We start from the raw sequence: 20,879 nt of genomic DNA on the forward strand, positions 1-20,879 counted from the left end.
TGTGCCCAGGCGGCAGCTCCGGTCTGAGCACAGGGTCCCCTCCCTCCCCTCCCGTGGAGACAGGCGGGCTCAGCAGCCTCCCTGCAGCCCGGTCTCAGAGCTGCTAAGTCCTCATTCCGAGCTCCCCTTGGCCAGGACGCCCTGGGGTTTCTACTGCTCTCCCTTCCCCCACTCCTGGGAGCTCTAGCCAAACTCCCTCGCCCACCTCAAGAGTCCCTTCTCAGCGAACCCCCTCCCGTCACCTCCCGGCTACAGGGAGTCTCCATGGGAGTCTGGGTCACCTCCTTCCCCCTGGCCCTCAGCTCCCAGGGAAGTTGAGTGTTGTGAGTACCTCGGGCCCTGATCTCTAGGAGGCCCCTGCCCCTCTCAGAAATAAGAGAAACGTTTTTAACTGAGAAAAAGGAATGTTAAGGTTGAAGTCCATCCACCTTTGTTTGTTCTCTTTCTCTTCAGTGTTGGCGAGCTTTAGAAGCCCACAAGTCCGTTACCGTGGTTATATTTTTGTTTGTTTTTTAAAAACACCCCATTTCGTATTATCTGACTGGGAAGCTATTTCTTAAGGGACTTTTAAGTAACAAAAATAGGGGGTGGCAAGCAGGCAAAGCCATGCCGCCCAGAGGTTGCTGTCCCCTGTGACTCTGGTCCCTGGTACCTGAGAGTGAGGCCGGGGCAGGGGGCGGGGGCAGGGGGGGGCCAGGGTCCCATCCTAGTCCCTGGCTGAGGTCCCAGGTGCTGCTACCGTGCGGCTCTCCCTTCCTCTGTGGTCCCTCCTCTCCAACAGCCGTTTTTGGTTTCATTTTATCTCATTCCTCCTGCTTTTCTGGTGATGGTCTCTGATTGCCTGTTGTCTGATAACTGACGTTCATTAACTATTTTCAGAGCCAAAAGCCAAACCAAACCAAATTCAAAGCAAAACCCGGTCTCAGACCAGTGTCTCCGTTGCAGCCTGATCCCGTCTAGACCCTCCTCTTGCCCTGTCTCTGCCGTCCCCCGCCCGCCCCCCACGCCCCACCCCTCCCAGTCTCGTCTTCTGGGGTCTCCCTCAGTGTTTGCCTCTGCGGTGGAGCCGCCTCTGTGGCCGCTGGACCAGCGCAAACAGCTGCCGGCCAGACACCCACCCAGGCTCGTCTAACATCTTGTCTTTGTCCACCCGACTCATCCTTCCCTGTTTTTATCTTGTAGTGTCTGCTGCATGCAACAGCCCTGCTGGGATCTCTTTCTAACGTAACTTCCCTGGCCCCCTCTCTCCCTCCCCTCCCTAGAGTCCTTGCCCAGACCCTGCTCCTGAGGTTCCCCGGGAGCAAGCCCCGGGCTCTGCCCTCCTCCCACTGAGCCGAGGAATGGACCCAGCCAGCCTCGTGCCCCTCCACGGGCGCTCTTGGCGGAGCTCCTGCCCAGCGCCTCACGGGCTCTCTGCACGCTCCTAACGTGACTGCCCGTCTTCACAGCCCCTGCTGAGCACCTGAGCGTGTCCCTCTAGTCCTCTATAGACAAGCAGGCAACCAGTGCTGCCCCATTGATTGATCCCCTGGTTTCAGTGTGTTCGATTGGATCCATTGCTGTGTGTGTGTGTGCACGCACGTGTGTGTGTGTGTGTGTGTGTGTGTGTGTGTGTGTGCTTCTGTGTGTTTTGTACTTAGTTTTGCATGAGTGTCTGCACTCTCTCACACCCTGGAGATAGGCTATCTGCTGTCCAGGCGCAGCCATCACCGGACCTTGCGGCCCTGTCCCCTTGTCCTGTGCTTGCCCTGTGCCTGCCTCCAGCCCACGCCAGGCTGTCTAACTGCTGTCTGCGTGGGCTCTGCGGGGGCGCCGTCTGCTTCTGTGGCCCCCGCAGATGCATCCTGTCTGCTCTGCCCTCAGCTGCCGCCTCTGTGTGCACGTGGGCTCTGCGTCCCACCTGCGTCCCTCTGTGGTCACCCCCTTTCTTCACACCCCCTGCCCTGCCCTGCTGCCTCTTCACTCTGCCCTGAACACCACCTTGGAGGGGCCTGGGTTAGCCCCGTGGCGAGGACGCCGCGCTGGCCGCATGTGTTGGCTGTGTGTGCCACGCGGAGGCTGACTTGGGCGCGGGAAGTGGGCTGTCACTAACCAGTGGCTCCGTGTTTGTCCCTTACTTGTGTTTTAGAGAAGGATGAGGCTGCAATTGAGCGCTCTCAGTTCAATGCCACGTCAGTAGCTGATGTGGACAAGCGGGTGAAACGGCGGCTCCTCATGGGTAACACTTTTCTTCCACTTCCTTTGTTGTCCTTGCACCTTTGCACGTATGCACGTGTGTGGTATGTGCTGGCGTGCGGGGGTCTGCGTGGTGCTGGCGTGTCGGGCTGTGAGTGTGTGTGCAGGCCTGTGGGGTGTGTGTGTGGGGGCTGTCCGTCTGTGTGGTGTGCCCACCTGCGTGGGGTCACGCGTGCCATGTGTGAGTGTGGGGGGCTCCACTCCAGATATGAACTCACCTTTTCCTTTTTAAAGTTTTTGCCCTTCATCAAACACGTGTATCTCTTTGTGTGTTTGTAGCAGAGACCCCAGAGCCCACGTCAGGTGGACTCTGCGTGTGCGGAGTCGTGTGCGGTAAACCCCTCCGCGTGCAGCCAATGCAGGCTGGCAGGCAGGGTCCCGGGACCGGCACAGCGCAGGCGCAGGTGTAGAGGAGGGCGTGTGTGTAGGACAGGCTTGTGGGCGGCCTGGCGGTCCTCACCCTCCCTTCCCTCAGGAGAGAAGCCACGTTAGGAAAAGGGGCCACATCTAGGTTCAGGGCTGGGGGACTGTGGGGCATCCCGCCCACCCTGCTCACTGTATACTTGGGAGATTTGCCACCGGGGAGGGGAGGACTGGGTGAGGTCATCTACAGGCCTCACTCAGCTCCGCCTGGCCCCAAACCCCCCCCCCCCCCCCACCGCCGACTTGGTGAATAGCCCCACCTGCTGGGCTGCCAGCCTTGGCCCACTCCTCCGTGGGAACCCCTCGGGCACCTGCTTGCTTGGGGAGTCCACACAGTATCCGCTTCACTCTGAGCACTGCTCCTGGGCTGGATCCAGACTCCAGGTGGCGCCCTGGACACTGCACCCCTCAGGGCAGTGTGGGGGAAGGGAGGAGGAGAAGGTGATTGCCCCCCACTAAGCCCAGCCCCCACAGAAGGGAAGTCGGCCTCCTTCCTTCCTCCTGCTGCTCCGGCGGTTCTGACCGGTTCTGGCCCGGCGGCGCCCGCTGCCTGGGCCTCGGGAGCGCAGCTGCAGGTTCCCTGGGCGGCCACAGCCTTCCCGGTGGCACTGAGAGGTCAACCAGGCCTGGGGGCCTGGGCCAGGCAGGGCCAGGCAGTGCGCTTCCATGTCTCAGGTGAGGAAACAGGCTCCCTGGGTGCCCTGGCCGCCCACGGTCACACTACCTGAGCTTAGCCCAGAGCGCTGGCATGCGGGTCATCCTGATTGTCATGGGACCATGGGGTCAGGGGCTGGGGAGGTCACCCAGTCTCTCGTCCTGTGGACCTCCAGGAGCCCAGGTGCCCGGGGAGCGGGGAGGTCTGAGTGGGCCCCGGGAGGGAGGCGCCCCGTGTGCTGGGAGTGGTGCTCTGAGAAGCAGAGGAGCGCCTGGGCTGGCTGGGGGTGCTCTGCGAACCCTGAAGCCCGTGGCAGGAAGCCCCGCTTCTCAGACGGGAACCCTGAGGCCGGCAGGGCCCGGGACTCACTCCGGGCACAGGCAGGTGGCTTAGCTCAGGCGGAAGCCGCGCTCTGCGGGCTCTCTGGACGGCGCTGTCTTGTTGACTTGGCCACCTGGGCTGGCCTGGGAAGGGCGGGGAGGGCTGAGGCCCTCTAAGCAGTCAGGTCCCGTGCCCTCCGGGAAGGGGTGAGTCAGCACTGGGGGCTTCTGGAAAGGTGTCTAGACGTGAACGGTGGGAACCTAAGAGTTGCCGGTGCTCTGAGGCCCAAGAGGGCCCAGGCCCCTCAGCCTCCTGGGGAGAGGCAGGCACCGCTGCGGAGGCCAGAGCCCGGAGCAGGGACCGGCGCGAGGGTGGCGGCAGAGGGCGGAGTGAGTGGGCATCCCGGGGGGGGATGAGGGGGGCGGGCAGTGGCGAGGCCTCTGCTCCCGCTCTTCCTGATGAGCGCCGTGGACAATGGCCCAGAGCCGCCCTGCAGATGAGGAGGGCACTAGGGCACAGCCAGCCCCCTCACCCGGGTTTGGGAAGCAGGTGTCGGGAGGGGGGCGAAGGGAAGGGGTGCTGACCGGCCCCCACATTCCCATCTCTCTGATGAAGAACCCCTCCCATCCCTTAGAGCCTCTCCTGTCCTCAGGCGGAGCCCTCCCTCCTCTGGTCTTCCTGCAGCACTGACCCCAGGGCTGAGGCCCACAGCCCAGGCCCCACGCCTTAGGTAGCCATCCTCAGAGGCCTGGAGCACTTTGAGCCGCTAGACCTCCCAGGAGCCCCTAATCCTAACCCTCCACGCCACCTCCTCTGAGAGCAGCCGGTGCGGCACAGGCTTAGGAGCTTGGGACTTCAGCCTTCACTAGTAGGCCCCAGGGAGACCGGGCTGCTCCGAGGCTGTGTTAACAGAGGCAAGGGATGAAGAATGAAGGAGGTGACCTTCCCCATTCTGCCCAGTGCTGCCCAGAGGACACCTGGGCATCACGCTGAGAGCCCGCCCGGCATGGGGAGAGCAGCTGAGACTCAAGGGAATCAGTGCCCCGGCCCAGGGTCGGGCACGGGCAGTGCCGCCCAGTGGCTCCTCCCGCTGGTGGGCCACTTGAGCCCTGTTTTGGGTCCTGGGAGGGGATGGGGAGAGGAGCAGAGGGGAGGGGAGCTTGCTCTGAGGCCCAGGAGCAGATAAGGAAGGCGAGAGAGGAATTCATGGCAAGGTCAGGCCCGGGCCGCCACTGGCCAGCTCCTCCTGGGAGGACAGTGAGCAGCTGTGGTGAGAAGGCAGGGCCGGGTGCCCCATGGTCTCATGTGAGCAGTGCCACGGTGGTCGCGTGCAAGGCTCTGCCAGAGTGGGCACGTGCGCCAAAGTCTCCAGCGGCTTTCCTTGGCTGCAGCCCCTCCCCCATCAAAGAACGCAGCACTGCGTCTGCCCCCCACCCCCCAGCTTCCATCCCCACGTCTTTCTCCAGCCCCCCTCTTCCACTGGTAAGGACCCGGGTGACCTCCTTGGGCCACCCAGACCATCCACCGTATCCCCCCTCTCCAGGGCTCTCGTTTGAAGTCACAACTCCTGAGGCCTTGCGCCAGAGTGCACAGGGATTAGGACGCGGGTCCCACTTGGGCTGGAGGAACCTCCCGGTGGTGTGACTGCTGTGCTTCTCCCAGCTCCTGGCTCCCCGTCCCCACTGGTACCATTTCCTGCAGCCTCGTCTCCAGGACCCCTGGGTCTCTCCTGATTTCACCAACCGTGTCCCAGGCCACCTCCCCCACACACATTCAGTCACCTCCCAGGAGGGTGTCCTTCAGGCCCTGCACGCACAGCCTGCCCCAGGCTTCCTGCCTCAGGGGTCATGCCACCCACCACTCTACCCAGGTGCCATCTTGGACGATTCTGCCTAGCAAAGGCTCATCCTGGCCTACACAGACCTTCGCCCAGCCCCACTGCTCGCCCCTCCTCCACCAGCACCCTGTTTTGTCACAAGCCTGGACCCCCTTCCCCTGGGATGGGGCAGAGGCCAAGCCTGTGCCCGCTCTGCTGGCCCCCCGGTCACCCCACAGAGGGGCACTGACAGGCTTCCTAGAGAAGGTGCGGGGAGGGGGGGGGCAGGGCCTCACTGCTGACCCTTTGCACAGGCAGGTGTCCTGCTGGGAGAGGCCTGGCAGTGGGCGGGGTCAGGCAGAGCAGAGGTGAGGGAGCTGGAGACAGAGGACAGCTGCCTGGGCCAGGCACTCAGCAGGGGCCCGGCCAGAGGGGACGGGGTGGACTCTGGGGCCTGGGCAGCACCTGTCCTCCAGCCGCGGCCTCCCCGCCCACAGGCCTGAGCTCCCGGCTCTGGGCTCTCACTCAGGAAGAGCCCGTGGTCAGACTTCAGCCCTGTTGCTGATCGCCGGTCAGCTGGGGCCCCCGCTGAGGCCTGAGTTCCTGCCCTGAGTTTAGTCGCACGCACGCATACATATGCACGCACACACACATGCACGTACGCACACACACGCGCACACACATGCAGGCACACACGTGCACGCACACTACGGGCTGGGTCGTGGTGACAGCTGTGTGGAGAGGGGTGGAGGCAGTGTGCCAGGCAGAGTGTGTTAGAGAAAAGAAGGGGGCACAGGGACACCAGTCACCTCACATCTCTGAGCCTCAGTCTTCTGTTTGCAAAAGGGTCTACAGTGTCTACTCTGCAGCAGCCTGGGTGAGACCCTTGCTGGGCGGCCGGCCGGCCGTGTGCACGGCACAGATAGGTGTGTGATCACATGTCCATGTTCCTGCACTGCGAGGGCACCATCAGTGTGGCTGACGTGGACATGAGGCTCAGAGAGGCGACCTTCCTCACGAGCCGCCCGAGCTGGGACCCTGCCCATAGTGTGATTACACATTGCTCTGCACCATTCCTGCAGGAAGGTAGAGGGCGCTCTGCACTGTTTCTACCAGGAAGGTAGAGGGCGCTCTGACCGTCCCTACCAGGAAGGAGAGGGCGAGCTGCCTCTCACAGAGCTGCCGTGAGCGTGGGGGACGAAGGCCTGGAAGACTGAGACGGGCCTGGTGTGAGTGACCCACCATCACGAGGAGCTGTGGGAAGGGGTGGTCAGCACCCAAGAATAGCTCACAGGACCCCGAGCCCCTGGCTTAAAACCTGAAGTTTAGGCACCAACCATTGGGCAACTCGGGAGACTAAAGGTGTGCACAGGGCAGGGGAGAGGCCTGCATGGGGGTCCAGAGAGTGGGTGGTCGCTCAGACTGACCTCACCCCCTCTGGGCCTCTATCCATCCCGTGGGCAGGAGGCCAGCAGGTTCTGGAAGCCCCTTCCGCTCTGGAGGGCCAAGATTCCGTGTCCTCCTGGGGCCTCCAGAGACAGGGCGGGCCTCTGAGACCCTTGGAGTCTGCCTTGCCAGGTCCCGTCTCAGGATCACATGTCCACGCCCCATGCCCATGCCACACCCACCTCCACCACCATGGAGGCCTGGTGCGCACCCTGCTATCATTGGGTAAGGCCACCAGCTGGGCCCCAGCTCCAGCTCCTGCTGCAGCACCCACCCCCACAGTGTGCCCGCCCTCCAGGCCTGAGCCTTAGTCCCCTGCACCTGGGCAGGCACGGGCTCTGTCCCCTCCAGAGCGGGTCTCCACGGGAAAGGCTGCACGGGCACTTGTGGTGAGCGAGGGCTCTTTGATTTGGGGGTGGAGTGGGAGGTGGGCTTGCCCTCTGGTGGTAACCCCAGGCGAGGAAACTAGCATTTGTTGAGCAACTACTACAGGCCAGGACCTGGGCCGGGCGGGCTAAGCTGGGGGTTTGTGTGACCCTCACTTCGGCCCTGCAAGGGAAAGCTTGTCCTCATCGCCAGGTGAGGGTGCTGAGGCCCAGCCCCGGGGGGTGACCTCCCTGGGCCAGTCAGTGAGTGACAGAGCCAAAGCAGCGCCCCCGTAGGTGGTCTGGCAGGGAGACAGGGCCGGAGAGGGGCATGTGCCCGTCAGGATGGGCCTGTGCTCACCAGAGGCCAGCCGCTGTGAGTCCGGGAAAGGCAGCGACCGTCTGGTCTTTGAGCTGCACCCTAAAACGCTAGCCGGCAGGAGGCCTCCCCAACCTTGGGCCAGCGCACACAGCAGCGAGCTCCCCGAGCTGGCCACGCCCTGCGGAGGGCTCGGGGTTGTGGAGACACTGAAAGGCAGGCCAGGGCCAGGACGCTCGCCTCTCTGCGGTAGGGACAGCTCGTCCCATCATGGTGGGACTTCGGCCTTGAGAAGACGGCCTGGCGGCCTCTGCTCAGGCAGCCCCCACGGTTACCCCGCAGAGCCCCGATGCACACCCCCACGCACACCGGAGGCAAAGGCCACCCCGCAGAGCCCAGATGCACACCCCCACACACACCGGAGGCAAAGGCCACCCCGCAGAGCCCAGATGCACACCCCCACGCACACCAGAGGCAAAGGCCACCCCGCAGAGCCCAGATGCACCCCCACACACACCGGAGGCAAAGGCCACCCCGCAGAGCCCCGATGCACACCCCCACGCACACCAGAGGCAAAGGCCACCCCGCAGAGCCCAGATGCACCCCCACACACACCGGAGGCAAAGGCTACCCCGCAGAGCCCAGATGCACCCCCACACACACCGGAGGCAAAGGCCACCCCGCAGAGCCCTGATGCACACCCCCACGCACACCAGAGGCAAAGGCCACCCCGCAGAGCCCAGATGCATACCCCCACGCACACTGGAGGTAAAGGCCACCCCGCAGAGCCCAGATGCACCCCCCACACACACCGGAGGCAAAGGCCACCACGCAGAGCCCCGATGCACACCCCCACGCACACCGGAGGCAAAGGCCACCCCGCAGAGCCCAGATGCACACCCCCACGCACACCGGAGGCAAAGGCCACCCCGCAGAGCCCAGATGCACACCCCCACGCACACCGGAGGTAAAGGCCACCCCGCAGAGCCCTGATGCACACCCCCACGCACACCAGAGGCAAAGGCCACCCCGCAGAGCACAGATGCACCCCCCCACCCACAGGAGGCAAAGTCAGCTTCCTCCTCTCCCTGCACAGCCCCCATCACAAGTTGAAGGTCAAAGGGAAGGCACCGTGAATTTGGTCTAAGTAGTGTCAGGGACTCCTGGCAACTGGGGTACACATTCACTTAGTCACCACTCCCACACTCATCCCAGACTCCTTGCCAAGGCCCAGCGGCAGCTGGCAGGAGTCAGGTGCCACAGACGGATGGGCAGACTGAAGGAACTGGGGGCCTCGGGAAAGGCCCCAGGCCAGGCGCCCAGGGGAAGCTGAGGCAGGCAGGCAGGGCATCTCGGTCATAAAAGAATGAGGAGCCCATGGGCTCTTTGCTTCCCAGCAGCCAAGAAAAGAGGGAGGCTTGGGCGGGCACAGTTCCCACAAGATCAAAGCCGCCGGATGCTCGGAAGAAACCCAGATGGGAAGGCTCCGAGGCCCGGGAGCCAGGCTCCTCGTGTGCGGGCCACCTGCGCCCCGGCGACCTGGCTCTGCCGGCCCCTCCTGCGGGCCTGGGGAGGATCACTCTCACCACACGACAGGTTCTGTGACCTCAGTTATGCCACAGCCACTCCAGCTCCTTTGAATTTGCAAAAGAGGGAAAAAAGCCCTAGACAAGCTTCAAGTGGACAAAAACCAGACGCCCGTGGCCTCTGGTTCAGTGAGAACAGATGTTGGGCCCAGCCTCATTGCGGTGATGGATGGTGCGCGCTCTGCAAACCTCCCTCGGGGCTCCAGGGCCACAGGCCAGGGTGCTGGGGTGCATGTGGGAGCCCCAGCCAGCGTCAGCCTGGGCTCGGGGCCTGGGCCAGGCCGGGCCAGGCTTGAGGAATCTGACCGGGTGTTAAAGGCCAGCCAGGCCCATAGGCACTGGCCCCCAGGAGTAGGGGGGCCCTGTTGGCAGTACCTTTACCCAAGCCCAGCCCTCTGCAGTTTGCAAACATCGCCCCGTCCACCATCATCACGATGGGTGTTCACCAGCAACCCCCGGAAATGATGCCATTCTCCCATTTTACAGATGGGGAACATGAGGCTCAGCGAAGCCCCACAGCTGGAGGGTCTCAGAGCCGGACTGGAACTCAGGTCTCCTGTCTCAGGAGACTCCCCCTGGGTGGGGAGAGGAGGTGGCTTCCGTCCCAGGAGACTGAGCAGCTCTCTCTCTTTCCCTCCCCAGAGACGTGTGCCGTCAACAATGGAGGCTGCGACCGGACGTGCAAGGACACGGCCACGGGCGTGCGGTGCAGCTGCCCCGTGGGATTCACCCTGCAGCCCGACGGGAAGACGTGCAAAGGTCAGCCCCGAGCCGTGAGCAGTGCCCGCTCCCCTCCTTAGCCAGGCAGGGCAGGCGGAACAGGGCCTGCGATGCCAGCCGGTGGGGTGGGCATGGGACCAGGAAGCTGAGCTGTCGCCTGCATGTCTGGGGGAGGGGCTGAGCAGAGGGAGGCTCAGCACTCGCACCCCCACAGCGTCCCAGGGAATGCTGGCTCCACCGCACACCTCCAGGTTCCTGGGCACAAAAACAGGGTTCTCCCATCAAAGGACTGGGCTGCACGTTGGGTGACAGGTGCCTTCCTTCCTGCATTCGTGTGGTTCCCCAAGGGGGCGGGTGCCGCGTGTCCTCACCCCCACAGCTGTGACAGCGTGGCACAGGGCGGCGCGGGGAGCAGGGTCTGCTCCTCCCAGGGTGGGATTGTCTGCGAGTCCCCGTTAGAAAAATTAGGGCTCTGTGTCCTGGTCACTGGAGGAGCGAAGTTGGGGGTGCATCTCAGCTGAAGGACCTGTCCGCGGCTGGAACAGGAGGAGCCGGAGTCTGAGGACCCTGAGCCGGGAGGCATGCGGCCCCTGCTCAGCCCCACCGCCCTGGAGGCAGGAAATGCTGGCTCCCTTGTGTCCCAGACCGGTTTTCTGGGCCCCTCCTGCGTGCAGGAGCTGGGAGACGGTTGATGAAATAGTCCGTTCCTGAGGTCTTCTGTTGAGCACAGAAGACAGAGGTTCACGTTTTACAATCACGGGGATCAGTGTGAACCAGCCTGCTCGGGGCTGGACCGAGAAGTCCAGCTTGGCGGGAACTGGAGGCCAGGCGGAGGGGCCGGGCCTGGGCGTGAGCAGGCAGAGGGCCCGGGAGAGGCGTGGTCGGGGCAGCACCTCCAAGGGCATGGGGCTGCCCGGGGCCTGGGCTTCCAGGTGCCAGAGGCAGAGAGTGCCCAGGTCTGGAGAGGGCGGAGGCCAGATGGTGCAGGGCCTGTGTGCCGGGAAAGGGGTTGGCCCTTCATCCTTCGAGCCTTGGTGAGGCCCCAAAGCTACTGGGCAGGGGCAGCGCGGCCAGATGTTCCCTGGGGGAGGGTCCCTGGCCGTTGCTGGTCTCTGGGCAGGTCCGGAAGGGCAGTGAGGCAGCTGCCACCGTCACCCAGGCTCCAGGGACTGGCTTGGGCCCGGGGGCCGTGAGGTGAAGAGTGGTCTGGGTGCTCTCTGATGCATTAGGACTCAGGGGTCATGGACTAGTCTAGAACGCGGGATAAGAACATCCTGGCATCTTCGTGGCAGGGACCTGGAAACCAAACGTTGACCCCAGACCCCAGGGTTTGGTGCTCTAGAGCCTCGGCTCCCAGCCGAGTCCCGGGGCGCACAGCCTGGCCCTGGCCCGGGGCCTCCGCTCCTCCGTCGGCCGGGCCCAGAGGGCATGTCAGAGCACCGGCCTCAAAGGGGCCGTGTCTTCCGGAACCAGAAAGGTCATTGTCAAGCAAATGGCTGGAGGTCAGGTAGCAGAGGTTTCAGGAAATCCAGAGGGATCACAGGGCAGGTGGAGGCTGGCGTGGGAAAGGGGGTTCTAGAGGACTTGCCCCAAGCCCTCGCTTTGTTTCAAGAGTGTAGACAGTGCCCGGGGCCGGGCTCAAGACTGCACCCACTTGACCTTGGGAAGGGTGTCCTGCTAGCTGGTCCTTCCGAGAGGAGGGGGTCTGGGGCCTCAACTACTTGAGCTTGAGCCCGGGTTTCCTCAGGCACCAGCCACTCCTCCAGCACCTTCCAGAACAGAGAACCCCACCCACCGCCGGTTCCTCTCCTCTCTCCCCTGCCTCTGCCCCTCCAGCCCAGCCCACTCCCAGCTCCTCCCTCTGCTCCCACCTGAGAGCCCTCACCCGCATGCCTCTGGGTGGCCAGGCTGCGTCCTCCCCCTCCCCCACACAGTACTGACCCTCTAACATGGATGCATTTGAATGTTCCAGCAGATGGCTCAAGACCCCACCCTCCTCTCAGCCCCCCTAACTCCCTCGTTTCCTCCTCATTCATCCATCCAGTGAGCACCCCTGGGCAGTCACTGTGCCAGCCTGTGCCAGGCCCTGGGCTCCCGACAGGGGCCTCATACTCATCCCCCGGCCCCTGAGCTTGAGGACCTTCCATACCCCGAGGGCAGGCCCAGTGACAGGGCAGCTAGCGGAGAGGAGGGCGGAGAAGGCTTCCGGGGGCATGTTCCAGGGGCAGGCTGGCTCGGGGCTGCCCAGACAGGAGCCAGGGGGCAGAGAGAGCAGCCAAGGGGCCGGGCGTTTCCTCTGGGACAGCAGAGGCCGTAGGAGACCCGTGGACAGGAGGGGGCTCTGGCCGCCTGGCGAGGGCTGGGGGAGCACCGTGGAGAAGGAGGAGAGTCTAGAGGGGCAGGAAGTGGGAAGAGGAGCTGCCCCCCCTCCCCCGCTCCCCGCCAGATGCACCGCGTCAGAATGAAGGTAGAGGAGCCATCTGTGTCCGGGCTGCAGCTGGGGGCTGCTTCCCGGGCGGGGACCCCGCAGCCTGCTGCACCGGCCTGGCCCGAGCAAACATGCCTCCTGCCGCCTGTCTGGTTGCTATGACAGCCCTTAGCCAGCAGGTCCGGATGGGGAGGCATGGCCCCGGGTTCCAGAGGCCTGAGGCGTTCCTGAGGAGGCAGTCCCACGTGCAGGGCCGGTCTCACCAGCGACATGGGACCTGAGGCCCAGGGGGGTGCCTTTCCCGGCCCGGGTCACACAGCGGGCTGGGGCAGGGCTGAGGTGGGCCTCCGCTCTGCGAGAAGCTTCCAGTTAGAGATCCCCGGCTTCCCACAATCCCCAGGGGAGGGGACAGTGGCGATGCCTGGGCAGGCCTCGCTGACTTCTCGCCTGCCTTCTCCGGAGGCTGCGGGAAAAGAAGCGAGAGCAACATGGCGAGGGGCGGGACGGGACCAGTGTCCTGCGTGGGACTCAGGCACCTGGGGCAGAGTGACCTTGATCGCAGGGAGGTGCCTGTGGCACAGGACAGGGGCATGCGGCCTCGGCTCAGGTCAGGCCCCGTGGGCGCTGCGACCTGAGTGGGCAGTCCTGCCCAGAGGCCAGAGGCCAGAGGCCCACGCGGAGCGTCCTTTCTGTCCTGCTCCCTGTGCCCTGTCCTGGAGGCCAGCTCTTCTTCTGTTCCTAACCGCGGGGCCTGTCTGGAGGGGTGACCAGCGTGGGGGCTGAGGGCCGGCCCAAAGGGAGCACCTCAGAGGCAGGGTCTCTGACCACCGTCTGCCGGCTGGCCAGAGCCTGGAGCAGAGCTCGCACGGGCCCGGAGCTCAGGCCGCGTCAGCCCCAGGCCGCGTGGGAGGGAGCGGCTGCCATCGCCGCAGGTGCCCGCGGAGGCCTCCGCAGGACGCTCGGGGCTGGGGCTGGGCGGGGAGGCGTGGGGGCGGGCAGGGACCTTCGGGGTGCAGCCACACTCGTCAGGTGCTGAGTGAAGAAGGGCTCAGACCAGCAGGCAGGCACCGGGGTGGGGCCGCGGGAAGAGGCGGACTGAGCGTCAGTCCCAGGACCGCAGGCTGCGCTGCCGCCCGCAGCGCCTCCACCAGCGGGCGCTACGAGTCCACTGAGCGCCGACCGATGTCCCTCTCTTACCCCTGAGGTGCCTCTGATCCTGGTCTCACAGACCGAGCGTCAGGGTCACAGCCGTCGAAAGGCAGCCGCCTGCCCCAGGCCTCACTGCCCCGCGCTGCCTCCCTCGGGTGGTGAGAGGATGCAGGGCCCTCGGCCTCCCGTTGTCTTGCCCAACAGCACACGATGGCCACGTCCAGGGGGAAGTGGTGTACCCATCCTCCTGACCCCACTGCTGACCTGGGACCCCCGTCCCTATGCTCAGTGGGGAAACTGAGGCCAGCCCTGGGCAGTGGGCACAGGCAGGTCAGGGCAGGGCGGTGCTGGGCCGTCATCCCCGCTCGCAGCCCCTTCTCCTCGCCCCGCGCTTGGCTCCACAGACATCAACGAGTGCCTGGCCAACAACGGGGGCTGCGACCACTCCTGCCGCAACACCGTGGGCAGCTTCGAGTGCGGCTGCCGCAAGGGCTACAAGCTGCTGACCGACGAGCGGACGTGCCAAGGTGAGCCTTCTCGGCGCCAGGACATGCCGTCCGCCCGGCCCCTTCCGCTCCCGGCTGTCCGGCTCTGGGAGAAACAGGTGGTGTTGGGGTCCTTAGCATGTGCTCCTGCCCTCCCGCCTCCCTGTCCTTTATGACTCCAGGGCCCAGGGAGAGAGCAGCAGGTGTCCCAGGGCCACAGCCAGTGGGTAGCAGAGATCATCAGCTGTGTCCCCTCCCTGCCTCCCGTGGCCTCGGCGGTGGAGTGCTGCCACCTGGTGGGAGCAACAGCACATTGCAGGTGCTCTCCGAGGTCCTTTTATAGGGTCCTGGCACCTGCTAGGAGCAGGGTAATGGGAGGAGAAATCTAAGCAGAAGCCAAGAATCAGAGCCCAGGATAAGTCCAGCCGACATCCCGGGTCAGCAGGAGCCCAGGGCGTGAGCAGTGGAGAGAGGGGTCGGTCGGAGGGCTTCCTGAGATGGGACGTGGTGAAATGCTTGAAAAAGAGGCATTTCCCAGGGGGGGCCAGGGAGGTAAACCCACCCAGGAAGTGGCACTGCTGGGCTGAGGGAGCTTGGGGACCACAGAGGGAGCTCTGTGGGGCTGGATGAGGCCACTGAGAATACAGGGGTGCCCTGGGGGCAGCTTTGGGAGGGGATGCTGCGGGCCGGGCCAGGGAAGCCTGTGTGGCAGGGCGTGGCCAGTCCCATCACGATTTCTGTTACAGTCTAGTCCAGGGGTCCTCAAACTTTTTAAACAGGGGGCCAGTTCACTGTCCCTCAGAACGTTGGAGGGCCGGACTATAGTTTAAAAAAAAACTATGAACAAATTCCTATGCACACTGCACATATCTTATTTTGAAGTAAAAAACAAAACGGCAAAAACACCCGCATGTGGCCCGCGGGCCGTAGTTTGAGGACGCCTGGTAGTCATTCCGTGTCCACAGGGTTCCAGTAGCTGCAGCCACGCGTGGCCGAATCTGGCTGTGGGGCTTGCAGCTTCTCTCTGTTCTTGCCGCTCAGAGCCCGGCTCCGGGGCAGCTCGAGGCCCTGAGGGGTGAGGGAGGGCCCAGGGCCAGCCCATCCAGGGGCTCAGCACAACCCAGGGCCGGGGCTTCCTCTCAGGGCACAAGGGTGTGCTGGAGCTCAGCATCTGTCCAGGCCCCAGTCAAGGCCCCCTGCACTCGTCTTTGTTTCTCCCTCTGCCCTGTGGGGGGCTGAAGGGGGCCCTTGACTTTGCATCCCCAGCTGCCCTGTGAGAGAGGCGGGCAGCTGCCAAGGCGGAGGAAGAGGAGGCGACCACGTGTCTGCTTCTGGTCTCTGGCCGTGTCTTCTCCAGCCTCTTCCAGACTCATCTCTAAGGCCTGGGCCCTGCCCCTGCCCCAGCACCACCCTGGGCTCCCCAGCTCCAGCAGGGAGGGGTCTGAGTGCTTTTGCTTGGCACTCAGGGCCCTGGGGATGGGGACCCCAGACACCTCCCAGCCCCCTTGAGCGCCTCACAATCCCCTGGGCGCCCTGTGCTGCCACCTCCCAGCTTTGCCTGCAGCACCCTCCCCCCACCCGAACTTCATTGCAAACTGGTCCGGAGGCCACAGCATCAGCTCTCCCGACCCCCACCCAGAGGGATCACAGCCTCCTTTGAGCGCCCACAGCACCAGTGTTATTACACACACACACGTGTTATGAACATGCGTGCAGTCCCATGAGCTAACGTATTCAGAACGAGCTCCATCTGCAGTGCCCGTGGAGAAGCAGGCGCCCTGTCTCCTGTGAGCATGTGGCTTATTTCATCTCCAGCAACAAGCACTCTTCCTTTTCACCCCGGCTGCCAGGAACCTCAGGCTCAGACTTCACTGCTGTCCAGGCCACCTCACTGCCCCTCATGGCTAGCATATTGCTCCCCTGCTCCTGTCTGTGCTGCTTTCCTTATTTCCTCAAGAGGCATGTTGGGGTGATGGGAAAACACTTTAGTCAGCAACCAGGAGGCCTGGCTTCATGCCCCAGTTTAGCTGCCTCCTGCAGGGGTGGCTTAAAGACCAGTCCAGCCGGCAGGGCTCAGTGATTAAGCATTGACCTATGAACCAGGAGGTCACAGTTCAATTCCCTGTCAGGCACATGCTCGGGTTGTGGGCTCAATCCCCACTAGGGACTTGCAGGAGGCAGCCAGTCAGTGATTCTCTCATTGAGATTTCTCTCTCTCTCTCTCCCTTCCTCTCTGAAATCAATAAAAATATATTTAAAAAGTAAAAAGCCAATCCTAATCACCGTTAACTGTGGGTATTAAAGTGGCAGAAATCCATAACCCTTCCATCCAAAGTATTCCTACCTCGCCCGCCTCCAGAGAAGACGAGAGGTGGCTCCTGACGCGGGCGCACAGGCAGTGGAGACAGGAAGCCGGGCAGGGACAGAAGCCGGTGGGCTGCGCACTGAGCGGGGCCCAGGGGCAGGCGTGCCCCTCCGCCCACCCTGACACGCCTCCCCAAACTCTCCCTGTGGCCACGCAGACATCGACGAGTGCTCCTTCGCGCGGACCTGCGACCACATCTGCGTCAACTCCCCCGGCAGCTTCCAGTGTCTGTGCCACCGCGGTTACACGCTCTACGGGACGACCCACTGCGGAGGTCTGCAGCCCGCCCTCCAAGGCCACCTCCCCCCGAGGCACGCGCCGGCCGCTCGGCCCCCTGCACCACACCCTCACCCTCACCCTGACGAGCCTGGAGGGCTAAGCGAGGCTGGGGACTGGTGGGCAGAGGGGCTCAGCCAAAGGAAAGGCCAGAGGATAGGGAGGGGCAGTAAGTACCCACCGGGTGCTAAGCCTTGGCCAGGTGGTGGGCATAGAGCTGGAAACGGCTACAGGGAACCCCAGTCTGGAAGGGGGCGGTCGCCACACAGAATCCCATGGGCAGTTCATGCAGTGGGAGAGGTGACAGCAGAGGGGGGCAGAGCAGGGAGACAGTGAGGGACCCTAAAGGAGGAGCGTTTGGGTCAAGATGAGGGGGAGCCTGTCAGAGGGGTCAGCGTGTGCGAAGGCCCTGAGGCAGAGTGACCTGGAGGCAGCCCGTGAGGCCAGAGCCCGTGAGCGTGGCAGGAGATGCAGATGGAAGACAGGGCTGCCTGAGCCCGGAGGGGACTGGGTTTTATTCCCTGTGGAAGCTTTAATCAGGGCTGGGACATGGCCAAGTTCATGCACCGGGACTGCTCTGGCTGCCATGTGTTTAGGAGGGTGGAACCCGGGCACCAGTGGGGAGACGGCTCCAGACAGGGGAGCCAGAGCTGCCGGAGCTCAGGCAGGCGGGGGGGAGGGGGGGCGCGCGTAGAGGAGGTGAAGGTTCGGTGGGCTTGGGAGGCGCAGACTTGGGACTTGGAGGTGTGTGGGCACGGTGTCCCCTGTGGCCCTGGGTGTCTTCGCTCCCCGTGCCTTGGGCAGCCGTGAGGGCCCGCTGGGTGGGGCAGGGAAGTGATCGGGCACAGCTGGTGCTGGGGGTAGCACCTGGGGTAAGCTGTAGGGACTCCCCAAAACCTGGGCACCAGCTTCCCTGGGCCGGCCGCTCCCCGAATGTGGGCGGCCAGCCGGGGTGCTCACAGTCGTGCACCCCAGTGTGAATGCAGTCTAGCCCTCCCGCACAACGCGTGCTTCTGGCCTTTGGCGGTCCGAGGAGGAAGGCTCAGGGGTGACTTCTTTCTGCCGGTGCCCGTGGCACAGGAGGCGGCTGGGAGGGGCCTGTCCCAAGTCCCACAGCGAGAAGAGGCCGCATGGGAACTTTAATTTGGTGCCACTGCTCTGCCCGCCCCCCGTCTGGGCAGGAGGGATGTGTCGGTGTGTGTGTGTCTTGTGTGTGCTCACGTGTGTATGCTCACGTATGTGTGCGTGCTTGTGTGTGATGTGTGCAGCCCCGTGTCTGTGCACAGTGACAGTGTCAGGCTAGGGTCAGGGGATTCCCAGCCCTCCTGCCCCGAGGGGGTGGCCGGGGCTGGCAGTCCTGCCCTTACCCTCCTGCCCTCCCCCCGCCTGTGCCGCAGACGTGGACGAGTGCAGCATGAGCAACGGGAGCTGCGACCAGGGCTGCGTCAACACCAAGGGCAGCTTCGAGTGCGTCTGCCCCCCGGGGAGGCGACTCCACTGGAACCGGAAGGACTGCGTGGGTGAGTGCCCTGGGGCCGGTGCCCTGGGGTGGGCATCACTGGGACCCGCCCCTCTGATCCGTGCCTGGTGGGCAGGGAGAGGCAGTGGCTTCTGCAAGCGGGTGATCTAGGCAGGTGCTGGGCAGGAGCCTCTGCTGCCGGCCCCTGGCTGACGGGAACGAGGCCTACAGAAGTGCGGGGACAGGGCGGCAGAGAGCCCAGGGGTCAGCGAGCACAGACAGACCTGGGGGTCGGCGAGCACAGACAGACCTGGGGGTCGGCGAGCACAGACGCACAGACAGACCTGGGGGTCGGCGAGCACAGACAGACCTGGGGGTCAGCGAGCAGACAGACAGACCTGTGGGTCAGCGAGCACAGACAGACCTGGGAGTCAGCGAGCACAGACAGACCTGGGGGTCGGCGGAGCACAGACAGACCTGGGGGTCGGCGAGCACAGACAGGCCTGGGGGGCCTGGGCTCAGCGTGTGCAGCCCGTGGGCTCAGGAGGAGCTGGGGGCTCAGAGGGAGGGAGTGGAGGCCTCGGTTCCCCCTTGTCCTGCCAAGAAAGCTGGTAGGGTGGGGGTTCCGAGTGCAGCGGCAGCAGAGCCTGGATGGGGAGCACCGGGTCTCTTCAGACCCCCCCTGCCCAGGCTGCCAGCCCCTCAGTGTGAGGCAGGGCCTCCTAGAGCGAGCGCAGGGATCCTCCGCCCGCTGCTGGTGCTCGGGGTCTGGACAGTCCCCACACTCAGTGGCTCCACCAGCACATGCTGACCACCCGCTGTGCCAGGCCCGCTCTGCGTGCGGGACCACCCAGGGCAGCCAGCGAGCCTTGCAGCCCTGAGTCCTGTCTGCTCTGAGCCCGCCAGGACTCCTCTCCCAGAAGCCAAGCCCCAGCACTCTGCATGGCCAGAGGCCGCTGCCCCGGCCTGGCGGCCTTCCCCTCACCGCCTTGCCCCACGTCCCCCACTGAGCTCCTGATGCGGTCCTTCCCCGAGCACAGCGGGTGCACGCTCCTGTGACTGACGGAGGCTCCTTACTCTGAGCACCACCGGACACCGCCCGCCCCCTCGCCCTCCGCCCTCCGGGTGCTTCCCCTTTCCTTCCTCCACTGCACCCCGACCTCCAGACACGATGGCCGTTGCCCACGCCGCCGGTCCGTGTGGCTGTCCTCACTGCACAGCCGAGCAGGATGGGGCCTGTCTTGTTCCCCGTGAACGCCTGCACTAGAGCAGAGCTGGCAGCTAGTGACTCGTAGTGTTTGTTGGAAGAAGAGCGCCCGCACTTGATACTGGAAGTCAGTAAGGCAGACCCGCCACGCTGCCGGGCACCGCCACGCTGAGCGGAGCGCACGGTCCTGCCGCCGTGGGCGAAGGCGTGGTGGGCTGTGTGGTCAGGTCTCGGAAGCATGGCTGGTGCTGGTGTAAGGACGCCAGCCTGAGAAGCCTGGCCCAGGCGCTGCCTTCCCGCCTGGGGCTGTGGTCGGCAGATGGGCTTGCAGAGGGGTGCCCGCCAGTTCCTTGGGGTCCTGCGGGGCCGGGGTTTACCGGAGCTGCGGGACCAGCAGGCTTCCTCCAGGACATGCTTTTCTTCCTCTTGCGTTTTGTTTTTGTTTTTATTAACAGCTTTATTGAGAGACATGCAACTCACCCATTTAAAGTGCGTGATTCGAACCCTAGCCTGTTTGGCTCAGTGGATAGAGCGTCACCCCGCAGACTGAAGGGTCCTGGGTTCAGTTCCGGTCAAGGGCACATGCCTGGGTTGCGGGCTCAATCCCCAGTGGGGGTCGTGCAGGAGGCAGCTAATCAATGATTCTCTCTCATCGTTGCTGTTTCTCTCTGTCTCCCTTTCTCTCTGAAATCAATAAACATGTATTTAAATATAAATAAATAAAAATAAAGAGTGTGCCCTAGCTGGTTTGGCTTAGTGGATAGAGTGTCAGCCTGCGGGTCCCAGATTCGATTCCAGTCAAGGGCATGTACCTTGGTTGCAGGCTCCTCCCCAGTCTGGGGATCCCTGGTCGGGACTTGTGCAAGAGGCAACCAATTGTGTTTCTCTCACATCGATGTTTCTTTCTGTCTTTCCTCCTCTCTTCCACTCTCCCTAAAAAAAAAATCAATGGGAAAATATCCTAGGGCGAGGATTAACAAAATAAATAAATAAACAAACAAACAAGTAAAATGCTTTAAAAAATAATAAAGTGTGTAAGCCGATGGTTTTCAGTGCAGTCCTGGTTGTGCAGCCCCTGTCAGTTCTAGAGCGTTTGCATTCCAAAAAGAAGCCCAGCCCATAGCGGTCACTCCCCGTCTCCTCCAGCCCCGGCCTCGGCGACCACAGTCCGTGTTTGCAGGGTTCCCACTGCCAGGGCCTCGTTCCTTTTTTTTTTTTAATCCTCCCTCAAGGAGTGAGGACATTTTTTCCACTGATATATTTCAGAGTGGAAGGGAGCAGGGAGGGGAAGAGACAGAGAAAAACATCAATGTGAGAGAGACCCATCAATTGGTTGTCATTCACATGGGCCCCGACCGGGAAGGGGATCGAACCTGAAACCCAATACACACCCTTGACAGGGAATCGAACCTGAGACCCCCGTCCTCAGGCTGATGCCTAACGACTGAGCCATGCGGCCAAGGCCTCATTCCGGTGCTGCCGGATGCTGTCCCATCGTACGGGGGGCACACTGTTACCCTCATGGGCCGGTGCACGGGGCGCGGTTCCCAGTCCGAGCGTTCTGAGTGGCGCCGCCTGCATTCGCTGCAGGGGTCTGGGCGGCACGCTTTCCGTTTCCTCGGGT

General features: G+C 63.6%; 1 protein-coding gene across 6 annotated transcripts in view; it reads left to right on the forward strand.

The window, feature by feature from the left end:
• The window catches only part of SCUBE1 (signal peptide, CUB domain and EGF like domain containing 1), a 98,303-nt gene that overhangs the window by 61,887 nt on the left and 15,537 nt on the right, over positions 1–20,879 (forward strand). For 3 of the 6 annotated variants that reach the window (XM_079774554.1, XM_079774553.1, XM_079774552.1), the window contains exons 7-11: positions 2,129–2,218; positions 9,809–9,925; positions 13,868–13,990; positions 16,471–16,587; positions 17,987–18,109. In XM_079774554.1, coding sequence (XP_079630680.1) covers positions 2,129–2,218; positions 9,809–9,925; positions 13,868–13,990; positions 16,471–16,587; positions 17,987–18,109 — 570 coding nt within the window. The remainder of the gene's footprint in view (positions 1–2,128; positions 2,219–9,808; positions 9,926–13,867; positions 13,991–16,470; positions 16,588–17,986; positions 18,110–20,879) is intronic. The other 3 variants (XM_079774556.1, XM_079774555.1, XM_079774557.1) reach the window with 1 other exon arrangement.

Source organism: Cnephaeus nilssonii (genome assembly GCF_951640355.1).
Source record: "Cnephaeus nilssonii genome assembly, chromosome: 6".
In the NCBI taxonomy this organism is placed as follows: Eukaryota; Metazoa; Chordata; class Mammalia; order Chiroptera; family Vespertilionidae; genus Cnephaeus; species Cnephaeus nilssonii.